The 22,148-nt window shown below is 45.1% G+C and overlaps 2 protein-coding genes across 8 annotated transcripts; one reads left to right on the forward strand and one right to left on the reverse strand.

The window, feature by feature from the left end:
- Positions 1 to 53: 53 nt before the first annotated feature.
- Positions 54 to 5,026, reverse strand: tent2 (terminal nucleotidyltransferase 2). Of its 4 annotated transcripts, none has more exons than XM_029830134.1 (14): positions 4,948 to 5,026; positions 4,494 to 4,631; positions 4,117 to 4,227; positions 3,598 to 3,826; positions 3,237 to 3,512; positions 3,091 to 3,148; positions 2,844 to 2,910; positions 2,691 to 2,767; positions 2,484 to 2,612; positions 2,361 to 2,404; positions 2,118 to 2,254; positions 1,450 to 1,541; positions 1,280 to 1,359; positions 54 to 1,192 (listed from the first exon to the last, which is right to left on the reverse strand). In XM_029830134.1, the coding sequence occupies exons 2-14, from the start codon at positions 4,595 to 4,597 to the stop codon at positions 1,106 to 1,108; spliced, it is 1,491 nt and encodes a 496-aa protein (XP_029685994.1). In that variant the 5' UTR covers positions 4,598 to 4,631; positions 4,948 to 5,026; the 3' UTR covers positions 54 to 1,105. The 4 variants fall into 4 exon arrangements, with proteins under 4 accessions (XP_029685994.1, XP_029685995.1, XP_029685993.1 ...); XM_029830135.1 differs by lacking the exon at positions 4,948 to 5,026 and having other exon boundaries at positions 3,237 to 3,325; positions 3,398 to 3,512; positions 4,494 to 4,940; XM_029830133.1 differs by lacking the exon at positions 4,948 to 5,026 and having other exon boundaries at positions 2,526 to 2,612; positions 4,494 to 4,940.
- Positions 5,027 to 5,724: 698 nt separating this feature from the next.
- Positions 5,725 to 22,054, forward strand: homer1b (homer scaffold protein 1b). 4 transcript variants are annotated; one of them, XM_029829329.1, is made up of 10 exons: positions 5,725 to 5,946; positions 6,087 to 6,495; positions 10,541 to 10,697; positions 11,753 to 11,884; positions 13,140 to 13,232; positions 14,777 to 14,925; positions 18,980 to 19,136; positions 19,226 to 19,336; positions 19,419 to 19,499; positions 19,619 to 22,054. In XM_029829329.1, the coding sequence occupies exons 2-10, from the start codon at positions 6,491 to 6,493 to the stop codon at positions 19,808 to 19,810; spliced, it is 1,077 nt and encodes a 358-aa protein (XP_029685189.1). In that variant the 5' UTR covers positions 5,725 to 5,946; positions 6,087 to 6,490; the 3' UTR covers positions 19,811 to 22,054. The 4 variants fall into 4 exon arrangements, with proteins under 4 accessions (XP_029685189.1, XP_029685188.1, XP_003975188.1 ...); XM_029829328.1 differs by lacking the exon at positions 5,725 to 5,946 and having other exon boundaries at positions 5,965 to 6,495; XM_029829330.1 differs by lacking the exons at positions 5,725 to 5,946; positions 6,087 to 6,495 and adding an exon at positions 10,036 to 10,404.
- Positions 22,055 to 22,148: the final 94 nt, after the last annotated feature.

Below are 22,148 nucleotides of genomic sequence, written 5' to 3' on the forward strand. Positions count from 1 at the left end.
GTAACTTTTCTGTGTAGAGTGTCTCCATAACATAAATTATCTCCCTATTCATCTTTTTTCTCTTTCAAATGATGCATTTATTTTTTTTATGATTAGACAAATTGATACATCTTAACTATTTGGTCAAATGTCTCTCAAGCACTCGACCCACCTAACCTGACATCTCCAAACGGGAAGAATCATTTATTATGATTTTTGGCAACGTATAAATATATTTAATAATTGTCTGGAAAAAGCCAATATACTCAAAAACGGCCAAATGTTAATTTCTTAAAATGAATACTTAAAAGCAATGTACAAAATTTACTGAGACTTAGAAAGAAAATGGAAATGTATGGAAATGAACCATGGAAGATAACAGAAAACATTATCCAACGACATGGGCCATACGTGGCTAATCAACTGGAAAAAGAAAACAACAGAACACAGATAAGGATAATGTGGAAGAGCACAGCCCTCGTTTGACCACCGCAGAGTCACTGAAATAACAAAAGTAACTTTAACATTTTAGTGGCCAGAAGAACTTACAACTGATGATCAAAAGTGAGTATTTGGTGCTGCTAAAGAAATTAGCACTTTAATTAACAGCATGTTAACGTCAAAGAAGCAAAGTAAAATACATTTATAGCGGAGACCTGTACTGTGTATAACGCAGGTGGGTAATTCTCCCATAAACCCGAACCCAGGTGGATTCCACTTCAGGCAGCTTCAAATAGCAGCATTCTGTGTAGAGTGGAGCAGTTACTTTAACAGTTCCTCATTTTCCAAAAAGCAAAACAAAAGCGGCAGTAAGGAGATCCGTGTTGCACCATTAATAACGGCGAGCGTCTTTAACCTCGTTAAAAAAGGCCGCTTCATTTCACAGCCTTCTGGTGCACAAACACTATATACACGTGGCCAAAACGCAGAAGTCTTTTTCTGAGATTCTGCCACACTGTTTACAGTCCAACCATGCTCGAGGCAGCCAGGGTCACTTTGTGTTGGTGGTGGGAGCAGAGAGGGAGGACTCCTCATTCCAAACGCATCCCAAAGGTCTCTGTGATCCTGGGCACAAGCCTGTCTTGAGGTAGAAGACCCAATCAGCTCGTCCAAATGCAGGAACCCCTCACCTCATGGATGACTCCTTAGTAATAATATCTCTGATTGGAAGGATGGAGTTCAAATCCCTCCGTTGTTTGAGGATATGAAATGACTGCAAAGACAAAGAGGCCAGAAGGATTAGAAAGAGCTCATATGTGGACCACAGAGGACGAGAGGAACAACAGTTGTTGCCCTGTACCTCAGCAAACTGAGCTCTGATGGCATCAAACTTGGCCTTCTCGTGGACTGCTCGGGCCACGTTGTTTCTTTCAAACGGCTCTGAAACAGACGATTACTGCATTACCATACTGTATGTTCCCCACAACGCCGTGTCGATTGTGAAGTTGTTCAACGCAGTATAATTGGTACCTTCCACGCAAATGTATTTGTTTTTCCACTGTTGAGAATTGGTCTTAGGCAGCACTTGGGCCTCTCGGACAGAGATCACATATTTATCCCATCTGCAAAATACCAAACATGAACTGGTTAAAAAAAGTCAAATGTTATCTGGTAGTGTAGTGTTGTGATATGGGATATTGATTGCGTATCCAAGGTAACGTTAGCAGTAATAAAAGAAGCCCAGTAACAATAATTGTGTCACTTAAATAAGGCTAAATATTATACAATACACAACTGCTACCACCACATCAAGGTATAAAAAATGCGACAGAACTCAGCCTTCCATCTTCAATGTTACTGATTACTGACATTTTGCACTTAACAGTTGTGAAAGTCAAAATATACCTGAAATAAATCCTTTTACAGTTTCTGTAGTTGGACTTGAATATTGTGATTACGGAGTAGCAAGTAAACAAACGTGGCCCACAGAGGGGTAGTGGGACTTCATATTTATGTCAGCTAAGGCCAAAGTTCCCACCTGCTCCTGTCCTTCAGCCAGAAACATGAAACAAGAGTAGAAGATGCAACGCAGGAGAGGCTGAGAGTTTGGCCGGAGAAGCGACACAAGATAAGGAATGGAAGTGAAAAATAATCTGGTCCAGGAACCGTGGGTGGATTCTCAAATCCAGAGGAGATACCTGAAATGTATGGCATAGTACTCGAGAAAGCCAAGAAGCAGTTCTCCCAGGGGTGCCTGGTTTCTTGAGATGTAGGGTGGGATACGTTTGGGTCCTTCTGGAACCAGGTCAACATCAACGAAGGGATTAAAACACTCCTGAATATTGAGGCAGAGGACAAACAGACCAAGACTAAGAACAGATGCTTTCAAAGGTGGATAAAACAAAGCGATGCGGACTAATTTTAGTTTGAAAAACACCTACTGGGTAGTCCATCTGTAGGGAAGGTATGACTGGCTCTTTACGGGCTGCAGGGGAAAGCAGATGAGATTCAAAAGACTCGAAGAAGTAGAGAGAAGTTGTCTGTATATTTGTGCTTGGACTGACTCTGAAGGTAGTTCAGCACCATCAGCACCAGTGTGTAGCTACTTAATGTCCCTTTACTGGCGTCATTGATTTGATGATGCCGTGCCCATTTCTTCACGACCAGGATCATTGGTTTTATCCTTCGATCGGCTGAAAAACAAAGTCAAACAATGAAGAAAAACCCCAAACTTTTCCACTGTCCCTGCTTTAAAGATGACTCTCACCCACCGTAAGAGTAGGCCCTCAGAAGGAACGTGTTCCTGATGCCCACCGTGTTGTTGACATTCAGATCAAACTCCAAATTACTGAAGATGTTAAAAATGAGTGTAATCAGTGTCCAGTCTGTCTTAGTCTCATAAAGTATTTTTATTTTCTTCCTACCTGCCTTTCTCTCTGAACCTGAGGATTGGCACTTTGGCTCTGATCAGCTGGGTCTTCTCTATATACACTGGGAGCAAAGAAAATAACACTTAAGATCATCTCTCTTTCTTCAAGACAGAAACTTTTGTTTCGGTAAATGGCTCCACCTAGCGGCCTCTACGGGGAACAGACAATGTTTGGGGAGAACAGGTTGGTTGTATCCCGCTGGTAATTTAGAAAATTAGAAATGGCTGGTATAAATACTCACACAGTCCTCCAAACAACCTCTGGAGAACAGGCAGCACTTGCAGTGGATTGGGTCTTTTCTGAAACAAAAACAAATGGTTTCATGTAACGGACTAGTGACATACTTAAATCGTTTTGATTGTGATGGCGTGAAGCAGCTTTGCTCACATTTCCCTTGATCACCAAACACAGATCGGCATCACTGCTCCTGCAGCCTAACTCATTCATCGAAGAGCCAGTCAAGTAGAGCCGTGCGACTGGGAAAAACACACTGGGCGAGTCATTTTCCCGGCTATAATCCTGAAATGGACAGAGGATTCCAAACCCACCTGCATAAACACGGTTGATGTCTTGCTGCAGTCGGGATCGGCACATCTCCTTTCGGGCCAAATCCGAAGGTTGCTGCCGACATGCCTCAAAGAGCTCCACAATCTGGTCGCTTAACTAAGACAAGAGACACGTGCACGTTGACCACATCAATTTTTTGTGCCCGTCAACTGGTGCTTAAACCCTTCAGAATATAAAGTACCTTGTCCTTAGCGTAGATCTGTGAGCTTGTTGGGCTTTCTGGAGGGTGGGGACGGGAATACGGACTGGAATAGTAACGGTCATAATCTAATCTTGATGAACTCGCCACCGCTCGGTCTGGCTGATTAGGGGGAGGCATCCGTATGACAGGCGGGCTCATAAATGGATGTGAAGTGGAATCAAGGCGTGGGTGCTTCACAACATGGGGGCTATAATCACTGTTCTGCCTCCTAGAAGAAGCATAATCATAATCATAATAATAATAATAACATTAGATCTATATCGATCTTTCAGTCACAAGATGAACTTTTGGATTGTGATAAACCTCAGCCTCATTTCCACCAACCCAAATCTTTCACCTTTGTAAATAAATTCTTGGAAGTGAAAGTTCCTAATGTTGATGGAAAAGTAGCTGATGTTTATGGGCGTAATTAATTCTGCTTCTCACATTAGCATGAAATCTCTAGAAATACCGGAGAGGAGTTTCAAGGTCACACACAGAAATTAAGGCATTACAAACTTGCGCCTGTTGTTCATCGGTGGTGTCTGGGAAGGAAGGCCTGGAAAGGTGGTTGGTGGTCGGGGCTTCCATTCATAAACTGGGAATCTATCTTGGCCAGGAAGCTGGAAACTAGTAAAAAGACAAAAACATATTAATGAACACAGCTTTAAAGTGAACCTGTACGGTCAATGGCAATGCACTCAGGACTGTGCAAATTTCAGCTTTATATTAATAAAAACCTGCGGTTACTAGACATTTGATGAAGGGAAATGACTAGAAAAATGCAATATGAAGTATAGTCAAGCCCGAAACCTTGGCTTTGCTGCTACTCTATTTCTTATCTAAACAGCTGCAGTATATACAGACAAAAATATTTCGAAGATGCAACTGCTCACCTGTTGACACCGTCCAGATTGGGGTACCGGGGCACGGGAGGTGGCGGGTACGAGCCATTTCTGTGGGCTGGCCGCCCACCTGCTCCGCAGTTGTAAGGTAACATGTTGGGTTTCTTCAGTAAACCGGCATCGACTCCGCTGATTTCAAGTACAAACATCACAAAGCTACTTCAGATTCCAACCTCGGGAATGAAACGACTCATCTGGGGATTGCGTAAACAACTACAGCCAATTCCTGACACAAATGCAACGCTCGCCTGGGACATGGAAACATGTTGTCAACCAAGCGTGACCAAAGGCTAACTCACGTTAGCACTGGCGTTAACGAGTTAGCCCGGGAGTTTAACCAGCCATAACAACACCCGGAGGCAAAAAAAAAACAACTAACTACGTGTTGCTGGGGAGTAGGTAAAGAGCATGTCGCTAAAAATCGTCCGTATCCTCCGACACTTACCAAACAATACAAGTTGTAAACAGAGTCTGTGTTGCTAGATTTCCGAATCACATACTTCCGCATTATGATATGACGTAATAGACGTTCTTAAAGGGGCCGCAGCCTTTATTCGAATTATCGTTTTCACTCTAAATTGTTATATTTTAATTTAGAATTAAAATAATTAATTCTTTATTCCCGAGTTTGATCATTTAATGTCCTTGGAGGAGTGGGACAAACCCAGTAATAACATCCTATTAGCAGCGGTTACAATCAATGTTATTTGTGGTCTGTGCATTAGATATATATATATATATATTGTTTTATTTTATTATATTCAGTTTATCCTTCTTCAAAACCTCGCCATTTATATTAATGATAAATCCATTTTGCTCTGTGCTTGCATGCGACGACAGTTTAATTATTTTCGCTGTGCATTGATGTTAATGAAATATTGACTAATTCCACGTGGACGCGCTGTATTGTAGCGGAAGAAATATGGACAAAATAAGGAAGAGCTTTGGTGGAACGTTTTAAGTTTCCTACAGTTTTGGAGTCCAATCCCCAACAGAATTTCCATAAAACAACCAAGCATCAAATGACATTAGTCCCCTGAGCAATGGGTGACGTCACTGCGGAGGACGGTGCCGTGACGTATGCACTTCAATACCTTCAGCGAAGTGAGTGGGAGGGAAACGCATGCATCAGCCAGATGTGGAGCCGTTTGAGGGGGCTGGGTGTGCGGTGAGGGGGCTTGTAGATCGGCTTCCATCAATAAAGCCTATAGATCCGTCCGTGTGTAGTTGCAACATGAGAACGTTGAGATATATTTTTTGCTTTGATCATGCGACTCAATAGAAAAAAATACATTAAATGACGTTTCTGAAAGGGGAGATGCGGTATTCCATCAGGAGGGAAAAAATCATATCCAAATGAAATACCAGCTTCACCATGGAAGTGGTAACTGGTGATACCGAATGTGTGCAGCAGGAGCAGCAGCGGGGAAAAAAGCAATAATAGGTTAGACGGGTGGAAAGAGTGGGGGTGTAGCATGAGTTTATGGTAATGAGAGAGGAGAGAGAGGGGGAGAGCAGGCGGTGCGAGTGGACTGTGTGCTGCTGTTCGTTATCTATTGGCTAAATGAGGTTTGTCTTTCCCAGTTCAAGCAGCAGGGCTTCTCCACCCCTCCAGTGAGGAGCTGTAATTTCCGCGACAAGAGCGGCGCGCCTGCCGGATCTCCACCAGGCACCGTGCTGGATCTCCCACCGCGCTGCTGCTGCTGCCTCTCCATCACCGAGCCATCACAGCTCAAGGTCTGGGAGAAGATTCGGTCTCCGTGTCATGTGCGCAGCGACATGTGTGGGTGATTTCATGCGGTGACAGCGGAGGGGAATGGAGCGCTTGTCATCAAATTCCTGCAGACGCACCGACGGTGATGCGTTAGAAGCGGCCGTGTAGAGATCCGGGAGACCTTCATACGCAGCAGTCCGCGCAAAAGACTCGTTTTCTAGTTGCAAGTGGAAAGGATCAATCAGGTGTCGCCTTTTTTTGGTCAGCCACAACAATGGGGTAAGTGTGCTCATCTTCATCAAATCCACCACCACCCTCATCATCACCCCGCTGTCCAGTTCCATTTTTGTCTGTAGCAGCCACAGAGGGTATAAACTTCCCTGTTGTGACCATCCCACAGCATCCATGGCTGTATATTGAACCGCACGTCTCCTTCAGACATGAGATTCGTTTTAGACCTGGTGGTCAATGTCATTCAGCTCCAGCTTTAATTCTGGGGTGTATAGAATCCCTTTATTTGTTCATGGACTCTCTCTGCATATTGACGGACTGGTCAAACCCACGAGCCTCAGCGTGCCGACACAGATGCTGGTGCAAATGCCGTCCCCCAACTTTTGGGATTAAGCCGTGGGTTAATGTGCGGTGATTCCCAAACTAACGGCGAGTCCCGGAGTGCTCTTTGGCTTCATCACCAACAGGAATCAAAAGCCAAAGCGTCCTACAACAATAATGAGTGAACAAAGATGCTCGTTGCCCCTCAGCCCTTCTGCTTAGGCCCACTCCCCACCTACATTACAGACAGTTATGTAATTCTAAAGCAAACAAGCAGTTTAGCCTAAGGATTTCTTACAAGAGTGCGACAGTTGCACCCAATGGAACCAACATCCTGGTCCGATTCTGTGATCCAAAACACAAATAAGTGAATTGAAAGCAATATTATAGCTACAATTCTTCGCAAGTGTCAGAAAGTGGCTTCACCCTGTCTGTCCTCAGCCTCCATCAGTAGCCCGCATATGGCCACTGTTCACCTGTATCCCTCCTAACTTCACACTCAGCGGTCCCTGCCCCCCACTAAGCCTGTTGTCCATTAGCCGCCGTCTCCAACACCTCATTGTGATTAATTGCACAGCAGGAGTTTAACAATATGGCACAAGGCCCGGTGTGGTTTCGAGGCATCAGCCCAAACTCCTGCATTAACTATTTAAAATACACTGGGGGCAGCTCCCACTCTGCCCTCCTACATTGTGGGAAGCAACATCATTCAGCAGTCTCCCACTTAGCTTCAGCTCTCCGCCAGACTCGGCCATACTGGTGACTAAGTTAGTGTTACGCAACCGCCTCAATGACTCAATTGATCTGCATTTGCACGAGTTGTAAACTCAGTCGAGAGCACCCAGTTTGGAATATGTGCAAACACAGATGAGAGGAAGGGACGCAGACCTGTTTTCTAGCTGCGTATCTGGAAATCACGGCACACGGAGACTCGTTTTCTCGCACTTCCGGCCCCGTTATTGTCGGCACTTAGAGCTGGTAATGGCAGAAAGAGCATTAGTATTGGATGAGGAGGGGAGATCCGTATCACAGTCCCGACTGGTGCATTTTTAGTTCTGTGAGCAAATTTAATAATTGCACGGCTTCAGTTTCTCCCTCTGTGTGTGTGCCTATGTGTGTGTGAGTGTGTGTGTGTGTGTGTGTGTGCAGGAGAGAGAGAGTTTCCAGGTCATCCAATCTGTTCCCACTAGACAGAGCAACAGGGAGCTCTCCCCTTAATGACCAATCTCCACTTTAAATAAGACCCACCTTGCTGCTCTGCTTCATAGATTTAATCAGAAGCTCTGAAACCAAAGACAACTGTCAGAGTGAGGAAGAGTGATGAATAATATTTAACTTTGTTTTAATTATACTGGGCTCTTACTGGCAGAGTAGCAGATACAGCTGCAGGGCTGAGGTGGAAATAAGTAGAAAATGAATTCTGCCTTTTGACCTCAGCGTGTCTTTATCAATAAATCCAAATCCTTAGGTAGATACACACTAATAAAGGAATAGATGTGAGGTTACTATATAGGCTGCTGGGATAAATCCAGACGCACATCTAAAGACTTTATTAAACCCTTCTAGTATCACCTCCACCATTGTAAGAGGTCATTTTCAACAATATATAAAAGGATACAACACACCATTGTAATTTGTAGTGCTCCTTCCCTCTTTATCATTGTGTCTTTGCTAACGATGCCTCAGAAATTGTTGGAAATCGTCACCAGCCAGTTATTTTCTGACATTTCACAGCTTGTTGTGATGTTCCCGGAGTCGGATTTGACTGAGCTGTGCAGTTCAGAGTTTCTCCGACCCTTTATCTTCTCCTCTACGCACATCCTCATCTACATTTATCACCTCCTCCACACTCTCCTCATGTCTCCCTTCTTCTCTCACTTCACCACGCTCCCTCCCTCCCTCAATTTGTGCCTGCCTTCTCGCGCTTTCTTAACATTTGCTTTCCATCACTCGCCTTTGTGTCTCGTCGTACATTTTATATGCTAACCGTTTCCCTCTTCCTCTTCCCTGTCGTTAATTTCCCCCTCCTACTTTATCAGCTGCTGAAATTGCACTGTTGCTCTCACTCTTTCTGCTCTTGCCTTCCTTCTTTTCCTCTTCTCCCCAGATCACCCTGTGTAGTAAAACCAGCAGTTGCTTTTTTGGAATTGTGGACAACCTGCATGCTAGCATCTCTGTAGTATAAAAGGATCAGCATATTCTAAAAGCCAGGCTGAGACTCTTGAGGCCAGACTCAATGTTGAATTTAAAAAAGGAACATCTGTATATGAGGGAAATTTATATGGAAGTATGTAAGGGATTGTGATAGCGCCATAACATTCCTTCATCTCCGCCGTCATTCGAAAGTTCACTTGTAGGTGTCGACGGTGCTTTTTTTTTTTTTTTTTGACAGCTCGTGGGTGTCATTTTGGAAGAACTTCTTCTGGCGAAGCCAACGTTGTAAATATTCAAAGCAGAACACGACTGTGTTGGTTGTAACCGTCGCGTTTGCCACAGCGCCCGAAAATTATGCAACGACAAATGATATCAGTTGCCAAGCAGCTCTTGCACACATTCGTACGGACAAGCCGCTGCTGTGCAGTGTGTGTCTGGGGGTTGGGGGGGGAGTCGGACTCAGTCCTGCCACTTCTACTGCTGTCAGTGATTATGATAATTCACACACAACACTCCACAAGCGGCTTTGTGGAGCAACATTTATCATCCCAGATTTGCTCTGACTTTCCACAGTCGCCACGTCCCCCCATCATCTGCTTTCTTTTTCCTGTCTGCCCTTCTCCCCTTCCCTGGGCTTTTTTCTTTCTTTCCTTAGTCTCGGCTAATCACACTCAGGAGGGGTGCCGCTGCTGAATTTTAATATTCATTTATACAGCGAGGCTTTGATGTCCCCCCATCACCCCCTCAGTGCAGTGTAAGCACTTCTGTATCTCCTGTTCTGCCAGCATTGCCAACCCAGAATATCTCCCTCTGCACCCTGCATTCATATTGTCTGTGTATGTGTGTGTGTGTGTGTGTGGGGGGGGGGGGGGGGGTGCATGTGTGTGTGCCTGTGTTCACTATAGTAATTACCCCAAATGCCCACAATCGTGGAGTATGAATGGACAGACGGGTGGATAAGACGCGATGAAGGGGTGACTGAATGGTCAAAACGGGGGTGGGCTCTTACTTAATCTCCCACGGTAACGGGAACGATGTGGTCAGAGTGGATCACGGCATCGATTCGTGTCATCAAGCCACGTGCGGTCACACCAGTGTCAGACGGTGAAGGTGTGCACCTGTGCTGGGGCGTGTGTGTGTGTGTGTGTAGACACTGCAGCTCTACGGGGTGTGTTTTGGAGAGCTAAGCGTGGCCAACTGTCTATATTTAGACTTAAGTTCTCTCCTTCCCCCCGCCTTCTGTGACCCTCGCTCGGCACTGCAGGCATTCCCATATCGGAGCATTGGGAGACGGCGCTGCCTCACACAGGAAGACAGCTTGGAGTAGCTGCTGGTTGAGTTCAGGTTCACGTTTAGAGGAGAAATGTTGGAAAGAGTTTGATTCAAGGTTCATTTTCAGTAGCTTGTCTACGATGCGCATAGGAGAATGAGTACATAGCCCCCTGTAGGAGCTCTCTTTCTAAGGCTTAACCATGGAGGATGGTGAGCTGGTAATCAGGTTGCCAGGACAATCAGACTCCCCCATAGGCAGCAGGAGATCCAGTGCCGGTGCTGGTTTTGGGGAGACGCTGATCCTGCGGCACAAAGAGGTTCACAACTTCTTCTTTGTACCGTTTAGGGAACAGCCCATCTACAGCACGAGGGCCCACGTCTTCCAGATCGATCCCAACACCAAGAAGAACTGGCTGCCCACCAGCAAGCATGCCGTCACCGTCTCCTACTTCTACGACAGTACGCGCAATGTCTACCGCATCATCAGCCTGGACGGCACCAAGGTGAGCGGCTCATTGTTGGTGTGCTATTTTAGCAGCTCACCTGCCAACGCTCCCTCTCTGCATATCGAACATCCTTCATTAACATGTCAGATGGCCTTCCAGGTGTTGAGGTGTCCTACGGAATACCGACAGCGTTAATAAGCCTGCGGCCGAATGCGGCGCAGGGAGCGGGCTCTAAAAGAGCTCACGGTCGCAGCCCGTCCCAAGCTCATGTTTCACTGCGTGTATTTATGCAGCTACTGTATTTGTGTGTCCCTGTTGGGTTGTGTTTGGATTTCATACTCAACACTTTATATTTATATTTCTGCATATTCTTGTGAGACAGCCGGAGTTTGTATTCCGTGTGGGGGTTTTTTTTTTGGGGGGGGGGGGGGGGGGGGTTGTGCTCAGTCTTGAACTATTGAGTAAAACACAATCACTCCACGCCACCCTTCCCAAACTCATCATTATTTATTGATTTACCTCCCCATCACAACCCGACCCCCCACACCAACATTACACAACTCTGCAAATTGATCAACCATTAATTACTTCTCCATTAGTACATTTTCTCCATTAATAAAGCAGAGATGCCATCTGGTATTTTTGTATATGTAAAAAGAGACTTTTCTTTGTTGTCAACCGATGCAACCGAGCCAATTTTTAGCCCAAACAAGAATTATTAAACTCCATATTTAACCAATACGAGTCCAAGTACAATAAATAAGTGGTTGTAATTAAACAGAATATTCACAACTGCCTATTTAATCAAATTAATATATATTGCAGTATCTTACTCGCACACATCTGATGGACCAAGATGATTTTCATCTAATGTCCTGATTTGAATTAAAGATCTTTATCCAAATGCACAAAAGGCAAATTTAATTTGAAATCCATTTGCCTCTTCAACTGACCGGCCTATGGCTCTTGCACGCGCGCGCACACACACACACACACACACACACACACACACACACACACACACACACAGAAATACATCCACGAACCACTGCAATAGTAAAAGTAATAAAGTTAATTTAATGTGTATTATGTGGGTTACTGCTGTCCCACAGGCAATAATCAACAGCACCATCAGTCCCAACATGACGTTCACGAAGACCTCACAGAAGTTTGGTCAGTGGGCAGACAGCCGAGCAAACACTGTCTACGGCCTGGGGTTCTCCACCGAGCATCACCTAACCAAGGTACGCACACACAGGCACACATGCACGCACACGTGTGCCGCACAGGCTTGCTCCGTTTCCGTTTGATTTCATGAAAACTGAGGCATGATGTGACATCACAGTGAAATTTCCAGAGCTGATTTTACAACTGAATTGTATCAACACGTCAAGATAAATTCTGTTGGGTGGTCTTGATGTATATTACTACAGTGGAGGATCGTCAGGACACGTGGGAGAGGCATCGGTCAAGCGCGGCAGCAGCGGAAATGCATGATAATTGGCTAATAATGTGTAACATTGGGATTTCTGGACAGATGAAAAGTGACAAACGTTTCAATTTGCGTCCCCAGTGACAGCAACAAATTATCGGCGTGCGCGGATGACGGGAGAACATCGGAGATAAACGTCAAGCCAAATCTGGTTTTCAGAAAGTGTTTCAGATTGAACTTGAGACAGAGTAAAAGAAACTTTTTCCAATTGGGATGCTGCCTCCGTGATGATTTCCCACATTTCCTCCGTTTAAAGCAGAAGTAATCTGATTAACTTCACACATAACTGCAGTACTGACCCGCCTCCAGCAAGTAGACTGAAAACTCCTGCATTTTGATCTCTATAGCAAAGCTGTAATAGTGCACTAAAGACAAATTACATTGAATTACTTGTAACTTCACTAATGGCGGGCCAGCTACAGCAGACGTGTCAATTTAATTTCCTAACCACTCAGCCCTCTGCAGTACTGAATTACACTGTATCACTGGGAGTAGCACTGGCATTTAACCATAGCCTTAAGGGAGTTTGTGTGCCGGTTCTGTATGTATTATGTTTACTCAAAGACCTTAGATGAACTCACCCCTCTGCTCCAGGCGGCAGCGAGGTAACTTCGCTGTCACTGAAAGTCAGGCGGGGACCAACTAGCTGATACAATTCTGAGTAAACAGAAGGAAACAGAACTGTTAAGATGCAAAGGCTGCATATAGACACATGTCTGCGATACACAGGTGACAAACACATGTTGACCTATTTAGCTCGTATTTCTTACTGAAGCATTATGGGTAACGGCCTTTTTCAAGTTCAGCTCTGGGTCATTATTGGCAACAGCTTCTGCTTGTCCTCTCTCTGGCTTCATGGTTGACCTGTTCCATGCTGATCTGAGTGTGTGTGTGAGTGTGTGAGAGAGCGAGCACATACTTCCATTCACATACCCTAAGCCCTTGCTAAACAGATTAACCGCATTATTGTATGAATTATTCACACTGATGTTCGCGTCTGTGTCCAGTTTGCAGAGAAGTTTGCTGAGTATAAGGAAGCAGCGAGACTCGCTAAAGAGAAGAGTCAGGAAAAGTCGGAAATGGCCAAATCTCCCTCCCAGGTAGGTTCGGGTTGTGTATAATGAACAGTGGGTAGGCGTGGGTTCACTTTGAGATTAAGGCCGTCATCAAACAAGAGGTTGTCACCTTCAGAAAGCAAGAAAATGGAAAAAGAGAAAAGTATTTATCAACCCATAATTCAAACCCATCCATCCATCCATCCATCCATCTGAAATCAATACACATTTTTGGGCAATTCCCATCAAATACTTCAAGTACAATGAAAGGGAAAGGAATAAATGTTATATTAATTATCCCACATGTGAGGCCCATTTATTTGTTTGGGGCAATAACAGTGTGTTTAGAGCATGTGTAGCTGCATCTGAGAAAATTAGCTTCTTTCCGCAGAGAATCCCCAAGAGAAATTTGTCCTTTAATCTAAAGGATGTTTCGAAGGCTCCGTGTCCTCAGATGTTCATTATGGAGATGAGCGGAGCAGCCCCCCTGCTGCACGGCACTCTATTACTAATAATGCTGCTACTCACATGGGAGAAATAGTGCACCACCTTTAGAATCGCCCCAACGGAGGGGATTTTTTTAATGAATCCAAATGGACATGGCTGAAGGCTGAAGCCCAGAACATTGTACTGTAGGGGTGAAAAATCAAGTTTATTTTATCCAAATGAATACACAGATGAAACCCTAAGGCCCATCCTGTTTTTGTTTACTCTCTTGTCTTCTGGTAGAATTGCACAGCTTTGGTTTAATGAGATGTCTCTCACATAATTCTGGGTCTGCACGGGCTATAAAGACAACCATTAATCTTGTTTGCTGCAGATTTTATAATGGTCTCTTCAGGCCTCCATGTATGTTCAAGTTCTCAAGAAAGATGCTTTAATTTCTAGGGCAAGAGCGTTCTAGATGTGAGCGACAGCTTCGTTATTATCTCTTCATCGCGGCGTCTGTAAAGGCAACAAGTGAACATTTTGTCCACACTCTTGATGTGTTCGAACCAGGAAACAAGGACAAGCGTGAGGTTATTTATGTGAGTTTAACATGGGGTAAACACGTCCAGCTGTTTGGGTAAGATTGGGGGTGTGTTAGTGGTCTGTAGTGGTCAGCAAGTCCTGGTCTTATAGGACTTAAAGGACCTGCCGTTAACAATTTAGCACCAGACTCCAGAGCAAGCCTTCAGGGGTCTGTTGAGCCCACGCCTCAAAGGGTCAGGGCCATTCTGGCAGGAAAGCAGGTACCAATATAACATTATGGGGGTAATATTGTTGACATATATATGTGCTGCTTTATTAATTCATTCATTTGAATGTCTGACACTGGCAAATGCCAGGAGTGTATAGTTTACTGGCAATGCCACAAATATCCAATTTTAACATCCGAACCTGCCCCCTCTGGCCATATGCTCATATGCCTCACAATTCCAATGCATCAAGTGGAAGGTGACCTTGTCTGTTCTTAACAAACTGCGTCTACGTCTGATGATTACAGCTTGTTTTCCAATCACGACTACTGCCTAGTGAATAAATATTTAAACACTTTGATGTTAGTTGGAAAGTGAAATGAGCTCCTCAACCCTTTTTTGCACACGCAGGAGTCTCCAGGAGGGGAGCTCTCATCACCTTTGACCCCGGTGACGCCACCAATGGAAAACATCAACGGCACTGATGAAATCTGTGATACCACCCCCAATTCGGACTCCCTCCCAGGACCAGCACAGAATGCACTGGCATTTGCACACAGGTACATTTCACCTCACGATGTGTTCACTGTCGCGCGTTAATGTTTGCTGCAGGACAGAATTTACAGTGTGACCCTATAAAGCCCCACAGTCATATTTGGCGTGGACGTAGACACAGACAGCGTGTAAAACAGGCGCGCTTAACCAGCGATAACATCTGTACATGTTCCATAGAAGCTGGATAGTGAACTCGCTCTATTCACTCTTGTCTCGTTTTTCCTCTCTAGGGAAGAGTTTAAGACTTGTCGCGTCTGCTCTTTCTGATAACCACGATGCGATTACAAGTCCTGACTACCACGATGTCATAGCTGCCCAAATCACAGCTCAGGTCCTATCAGAATTATCAAACCCTGATTTTAGGCCACCTCCAGGGATGAGGGTCTTTTATTTGTACAAAACATAAAACCTGATGCATTTGTTTCTAATCGCTGAGCAGTGTCCCGTTGCTTGCGACAGATGGAGCATGTGATATGTGACGGGCGGAAAACTTTCTCTTTTAAGAGTTTCAGCACAAGATGTAACTTTGTTTCTCAGAAATGGGGAAAGTTGAGTCCCTATTGTCCAGACTGAGCATGCTTGTTGAGTATACATGCAGCATTTTTGATCTAATGTTTGCCTACTATGATGCAATAAGACATCTATGCATGCATCTCTATAGCTGTACACATTTTTCTTTTCTTTGGGTTCTCCTAACACAGGTAATTTTTTAAATGGACACCCGCTATCCTTTGTAATATGCAGATTCATGTACGGTTCGTGTAAGAGGAAGAGGAAATATGTAAATGTGTTTGACTCATGTAATGTCTCTTTGGAGAGGTGTGGTGGTGAGGTGCATCAGTTTAAAAAAGCTGTGGATGAAGCATTTATGTAAGACTTATATAACATATTGTGGGAGGCAGAGAAAGAGCAAGACTGACACACTGTGTGGATGCATGTGTCTGTCTCTGTGCGTGTGTCAGGAACTGAGAAGAGAGAGAGGAACCGAGCGGAGCTTTGTTCAAAATCTGTAGATGAATCAGCCACCAGCCGCACAAAATCTAAATAAATGGAACAGGAGGGCACGGACAATCAGTTTGACTCATTTAAGAAAGTGATCATTTCTTCTGCTGGAAAGGAAATGAACTATTCTACCACTGTCACCCTTGTACATCTAGGTCCTTTCATTTGTAAAAACTCTGTAATCTTGTGCTGGTCCTTTCACGTTTTTTTCTCTCTGTATACAATTAAGAATTAAAAATATAAATCAATTACTGCATTGTTTTGATTAACTATGCATGCCTGGGAGGAGTCCCGGTGTTAAAGGTCATTACAAACGCCTTTAGACCTGTGTGTTTGATTCGGTTATCTGAGCAACGGAGCTTAAAGTGGCTCGGCTGCTAAAGCTGAGGCTACGCAGATGTGAGCATGCAGAGCGGTGATGTGAGAAGGATGTAGAGAGGACTCCCACAGCCTGCTGCAGCATTGCTGGCGAGGTGTCTATTAATGCTGCATGCGTGGGTGACGGGGGTTGACTCTCAGCATTGGCGATGACAGCGAGGACACAACGAGCCAGCCTCTTATTTTCTCAGAGGCATAGGTAGGAAGAGAGCTTTATCTATTCCACCCCTTTTCAATGTATAGTCCTACAGAGTCGTCCGCTTCGGTTTGGTCTATTGACACCTGCGCGCTTTTTCCTCGCCGGTGCGATGGGCTTGGTTTGTGTCTTGCCTCTCTTCCCTGAATTGTAGTAGATGTTCATACTGTGGTGTGCGTGCAACACTGCTGCTTTGTGTAGGCAGACTTGTGGGCGTAGAGGGCAGAGATAAGATGGGATGGAGCTCTGTGCAGAGCTGTACTAGGTGGGTGTGTTTGGCAGGCTTGCACTTGTCTTTGTGAATGATTTTTTGAACATAGGAGGACATTTCTTGGAATTGCGTCGGCTGTAGGATGTGTAGGGCGCGTCTCGTGAAACGTTGGCTTCTGCGTTTATCTTCTGTAGATGGGAATGTTTACACACTCGAGTGCAACGGAAAGTGAAAACTAAGCATATTTGTGATGGCGCTTGCAAACCAGAGCTGAAGGAAGCCTCTGACACAGAAAGAACTTGCAAAAATTGACACCGGCACTCTGAAATGTCCTGCTGTGAGGCAACAGCGCTAACCGCACGCCGCTGTTCTGTTAATAAGCCCGCTCTTCTTGTGTTAGAGGTTAAGGGCATCTGTCAGTGGGGATGCGGTTGACTTGTGTGAACCTGGGCGACATCATCTGTTCCTACAGTGCTGCCATGGCAACTGGTCTGGCTCCATGTTTTCTGTGAAGTGCTTTGAGCGAGAAAGAACGTAGCGCACACATACACACACACAAGATGGCAAAACCTTTGGTTTTGTTTCATGCTCAGTAGCTTTATTGAGACTAGAAGAAAGAAAAATATGGCTGTGAAGTCGTAAAACCACAGAAAAACCAGAAGAGCCAGGTGTTTTCCGGCCATGATGTCGAACAGAGAACATGTCCAAGTCCCCCATCCACTTGAATCCCCACACATACTTCTGATTCAAAAGATAAGCCTAACTTAAAAAAAAAAAAAAGACTTCTAGAGATGTCAAACTGCAGTTTTTAAATCAAATAATCCAAGCTGGTATAAACACCACTACCTCACCTTTAACCTCACAACATTGTCACCTCGGTAATTTCGGCTCCTGCGTGACAAGCGTATATAATCCTCGGCAACTCTAGATCGTCTCTAACTAAGAGAAATTGAGGCAGTAATTCCCAGTCAGCATCGCCGGTGCAGTCCGGTGACACGGCAGCAGCAAACTTACCCCTCGCCTCTCGCACACGTTCAGCTCTGCTCGTCCAGCCGGGACGGCGTCCAGGCGCTCTGGTGGAGCCTTTCAGAAAGGTCATTCAATGGAGACAAAACATCAGTGTCACAACAACTCACGGGCTTTCTCTCTCTCTCACGCCGTTCGCTGCCCTGCGCTTTCTCCGTCTTCACATCCTGGCGTCTCGCTCGCTCTCCTGCTCGCCGAGCTGGCGTGCGGGGTTTATACATCAGCGGGGCTACGTACTGTGGCGACAGCGCTGCTTCGTGTGTGTGTGTGCGTGGTTGTGTGTCAGGTTTTATGTGCCTGTGTAGGATGAAGTGTCGTCTCCCTCCTCGCTATGCGTCACTCTAGCAGACACACTTGCACTCACAGAGGGGGTGGCTGTTGTGTAAGAGGCGAGGGCGCCGTGGGAGACCTGTGTGAATTAGATCTGGGCTTTCTCGTGTTCACTTCACAGAGCGGCTGTTATAGCATAGTGGTGCGCGAGAGTAGATACGCGATCGATCGGTGAGGGGGTGGATCAAAAGTGAAAGCGTCATTGTGGGTCATACGCAGCCTGTTCCCTCCCCGAGCATGCTCAGTGTTCTTTATTTGTTTCCTAGTACGATGGAATAAATCATTTTCATTACATTATGTGACCAGTATAACGAAGGTGGGTGGGTGTAGCTTTTTGAATTTTCCACACGTTTTATGGGTCCAAGGATCTCGTTACACTCTCTGTGACGAAGGCCCACATTGCCTTTGGTCAAAATCTCTTTCGCTTTGCTGCAGCAAATGACTGGAACCCTCCACAAAATGCTCTCAAATGATCAACCTTCCCATCTTTTCATGCATTTAAGCAGAAACTAGTATTTACTAGATTGTCTTCAACTCCCCTGTCTCTATGGAAATATCCATGCATCCTGGATTATTGTATTTTATTGTATGTTTCCTGTAATTGCCCCGGCCACATATACATATTTGTCTTCTGCCAACCGTTTCCACGTTTGAATGCCCTTGTGTAATGAAAATTCAATCTCTTCTACTATATCTCTCTTTTATCTACTCATGTGTAAGTATCAAAGGGATCAGATTAGGCTCCAGACAGTCGGGGATATAATTCCAGTTTACAACCTGTGTGGTCACAGCTGCTTCCACAGACAATTTGAGTGGCCTCCATAGTTTTAATTTAAGTGCTGGAGCAAAGGAAAAGTATTGATTTAGGCATTGGGACCAGTACTTGTTGTGATATGCTGGTGTGTCCCTGTTGCAGCCCCACCATGACAAAACATTGGGAGGCCGAGCTGGAGGCACTGAAAGGCAACAATGCCAAGTTAACAGCAGCTCTTCTGGAGTCCACCGCCAATGTCAAACAGTGGAAACAGCAACTGGCTGCCTACCAGGAGGAGGCTGAGAGATTACACAAAAGGGTGATGTTTCATTTGTTTCACGTGCGATCGATTCGTTTGATCAGATTCAAACGCCCCATTTGGGAAACTCAAACATTTTGTCTTTCTAGGTGACAGAACTCGAGTGCCAGAGCAACCAGACCCCAGCGATCAAATCTCAGAAGACTGAACTCAACCAAACTATAGAGGAGCTCGAAAACGCTCTAAGGGATAAAGAAGAGGTGCGTTACTTGCATATTGCCCTTGCGGTAATACCCTCCCCCCATTTTGCCTCATCTTATACTGTATTTATATACGCTTTAGGAAATGGAAAAGCTGAAAGAGGAATTGGAAAACATGAATGACCTGATGGAGCAGAAAGACACCCTAACCCAGAAACTTGAGGTGTGTGTTAAGGTGTATTAATAAAATGATGGGTTTTTCCAAAGATTGAATGCTTTTCTATGTGAATCTTCTCACCTTATAATGACACAAACCTTCCTGCAATGTGACCGGTTCCCCAGGAGACAGAGCTGCGCAGCCGGGTGCTGGAGGAGCAGCTGTCGGGGGCAGAGCAGCGGCTGGAGGACAACCAGGAGGAGCAGGAGAATTTCAGGAAGAGTCTCCGGACACTTTTGGAGTTGCTGGATGGCAAGATCTTTGAGCTGACGGAGCTCAGAGACACCCTGGCTCGGCTCATAGAGGAGGCCAGCTAGAGAGGTGGAGCTGACTAATCCTCACAGACAGAGCCATATGACCCCCCATCACCCCACTGAAACACGCAGACAAAACCATCAACACTAATGCCACTCACCCCCCCCCCCCCCCCCTCCACCCCCCCCCTCCACACACACACACACACACACTGCCCCAATTCTGATTCTGGTCATAAAGGGCAGCTAATCCCCCGTTTTTTAACCTTGCAGGCATCAAACTCCCAATTTTCAAAGAATTCTAAAATGTAGGCTACCTCATCTTGCCTTCTGATTGGCTGGGATAGGAGTAATATTGGATGAAATGTAGTCCTGTTTCAAGATGCTTATCGCGGAACAATGTTAGCGCCCCGTAACCGCCTACACGCTCACAAAGGGTTAACTGGGAACCTGTGCGTCAGTGCCACCTGCTGTTTGAGTAATGGGCTGCAACATAGCTCACAGCCTCCCAAAATCCCAGACACATGCCCTCCTTTCTTCCTCCGTAACTGTCCCCAGAAGGAAATGAGGCAAGTCGTGTGGACATATTTGCTGTTAAGCCTCAGAGAACTCTGCCAAAGCTGCCAAATCTGCCCTAATTATTTTCCTGTAACTAGCAGATGCTTTGATCCAAAGTGACTTACACAGAGAAGTTCTGATCAGCGGAAATGGGAACTATCAGAGGAGACAGAGAACCTCCCAATGAACGGGTCTTACCTAACGGTCTGTGGCGGCGGGACTGCCGCCGCCCTGCTGCCGAGGACGCGAGGAGGCTGTCCAGGAAATGACATTCACTTGACTTCCCTAAAACAAAAGTCCTTCACAACCACATTTCAATCTCGACCCGATTGACACATTTTGAATCTTCCAGATGAATTGTTCACGCCACATAGAAATTCTACAGGCCGCTTGTCTTCATTATAGTTGGGACGCGAGACTTCCCGTATCCAGACTGCTTCCACCTTCACAGACAGCTGACCTGTCTTCCTGCCTAAGTCAGAGTGGTGCGTTTCCCAGGACAAGGCCTGACCTTATGTATAGCATGTGCCTTCAAAGCACATATACATGGATACGTGTCTGTATATAATGTGTGTGAGTGTTTTGTGCTTGCTGTGAGAGGAAGATCCCGGTTCCGGCCGACACACGCATCGAACGGTTCCAGGCAGGCTCGGTACGACGTCTCTATCAGGTACTCTACTCAGCGGACTCCTGCAGACAGGCCACTCACACCTGATCCCACCACCCCCGCCCCTTATTTAGCAGAAAGCGTGCCGCTGTTGACCGCTAACCTGTGTGGCAGCCCTGTGCGGAAGACGTTGAAGGGCTCGTGGCGTTCTCTCCATGCTCAGAAATCTCCAACTGTCAGTGAAGCTAACCACAGATTTGCAGGTCGACTATTTAACTGCAACCGGTCTCTGTCCTGTAACGCTTGATGGAAGACTTAGGGAAGAACAGCAGGACCTGCGCTGTAAAGGCCATTACGCAAATGCAGAGGCTTATTGTTGTGTATTAACCCATGAGAACTATTAGAGTTGTTACAGATTATCTGGTATGTAGACAGGCAACACAAAACCCCCTAAAAACCTTATATTCAAACCATTAAACCCACACAAAAGACATTTTTTGACCACTGTATGTGTAAAGCAGCTCATGTAATCCAAAACTGCATCCAAACAAAACTCTTTTTCAAACCCCTAAAGTTCATACAAGTATAATAATCTCGAAAGAAAATGGTTTTCTTTAGTTGAGCACCCCATTTGCACATAGATAGAACACTTTTGTAATTATATACACTATATAGAGATTTACATCCACTACTAGCACAGTGTAAATTAATTAACATTTCAGTTATTTACACAGGTTAATACACTGGAATAAAACCAATGCAAAGGTAAAGGTGACTCTCTTTTTTCCTTTTGGTTTTACTTTGACACTCGAATGGCGGAGTGAGACTGTCTTGATATGCTATTGTTGACGATTGCCTTTGTACAGTAGTGGATAAGAGGCTTTTCATTCTCCTGTTTTGTAATTTATGCTAATTAAATATAGGTATTATAATTGTATCTAGAGGTATGAGAATACTGGCAATATTTTTGAATATTTAAAAGTAATTTTGAACTTATGATATTAAAGAGGTACCTCAGGCTAACGTGGTATTTGATTCGTGAGAATTGTGTGTTTGCAAGTGGAAGGATCTCCTGAATCCTGGTGAAAAAACGAAAAACTTTGCTGGTGCTTCAGTCAAATTAAATTCTTTGATGATGAAAACTTCTAGACTCATAATTCACCTCTGCACTGAAGAATACTGTTTTATATTTCAATACACAGAGCGAAATTCAGAGCGAGCAAAGTGCTTTTGTCC

This window comes from Takifugu rubripes, chromosome 21, assembly GCF_901000725.2.
Source record: "Takifugu rubripes chromosome 21, fTakRub1.2, whole genome shotgun sequence".
NCBI classification, from domain to species: Eukaryota; Metazoa; Chordata; class Actinopteri; order Tetraodontiformes; family Tetraodontidae; genus Takifugu; species Takifugu rubripes.

Bases quoted from the DNA above. Each gene is read 5' to 3' on its own strand.
- tent2 (XM_029830132.1), bottom strand. From the start codon at position 4,651: ATGTTTGTACTTGAAATCAGCGGAGTCGATGCCGGTTTACTGAAGAAA. The intron at 4,228-4,493 runs GTGAGCAGTTGC...TCTTTTTACTAG, and splicing joins AATCTGGACGGTGTCAACAG to TTTCCAGCTTCCTGGCCAAG. The intron at 2,255-2,360 runs GTAGGTGTTTTT...CTCAATATTCAG, and splicing joins CCCTACAGATGGACTACCCA to GAGTGTTTTAATCCCTTCGT.
- homer1b (XM_003975139.3), top strand. From the start codon at position 10,395: ATGGAGGATGGTGAGCTGGTAATCAGGTTGCCAGGACAATCAGACTCC. The intron at 13,233-14,776 runs GTAGGTTCGGGT...TTGCACACGCAG, and splicing joins TGGCCAAATCTCCCTCCCAG to GAGTCTCCAGGAGGGGAGCT. The intron at 19,500-19,618 runs GTGTGTGTTAAG...CCGGTTCCCCAG, and splicing joins CCCTAACCCAGAAACTTGAG to GAGACAGAGCTGCGCAGCCG.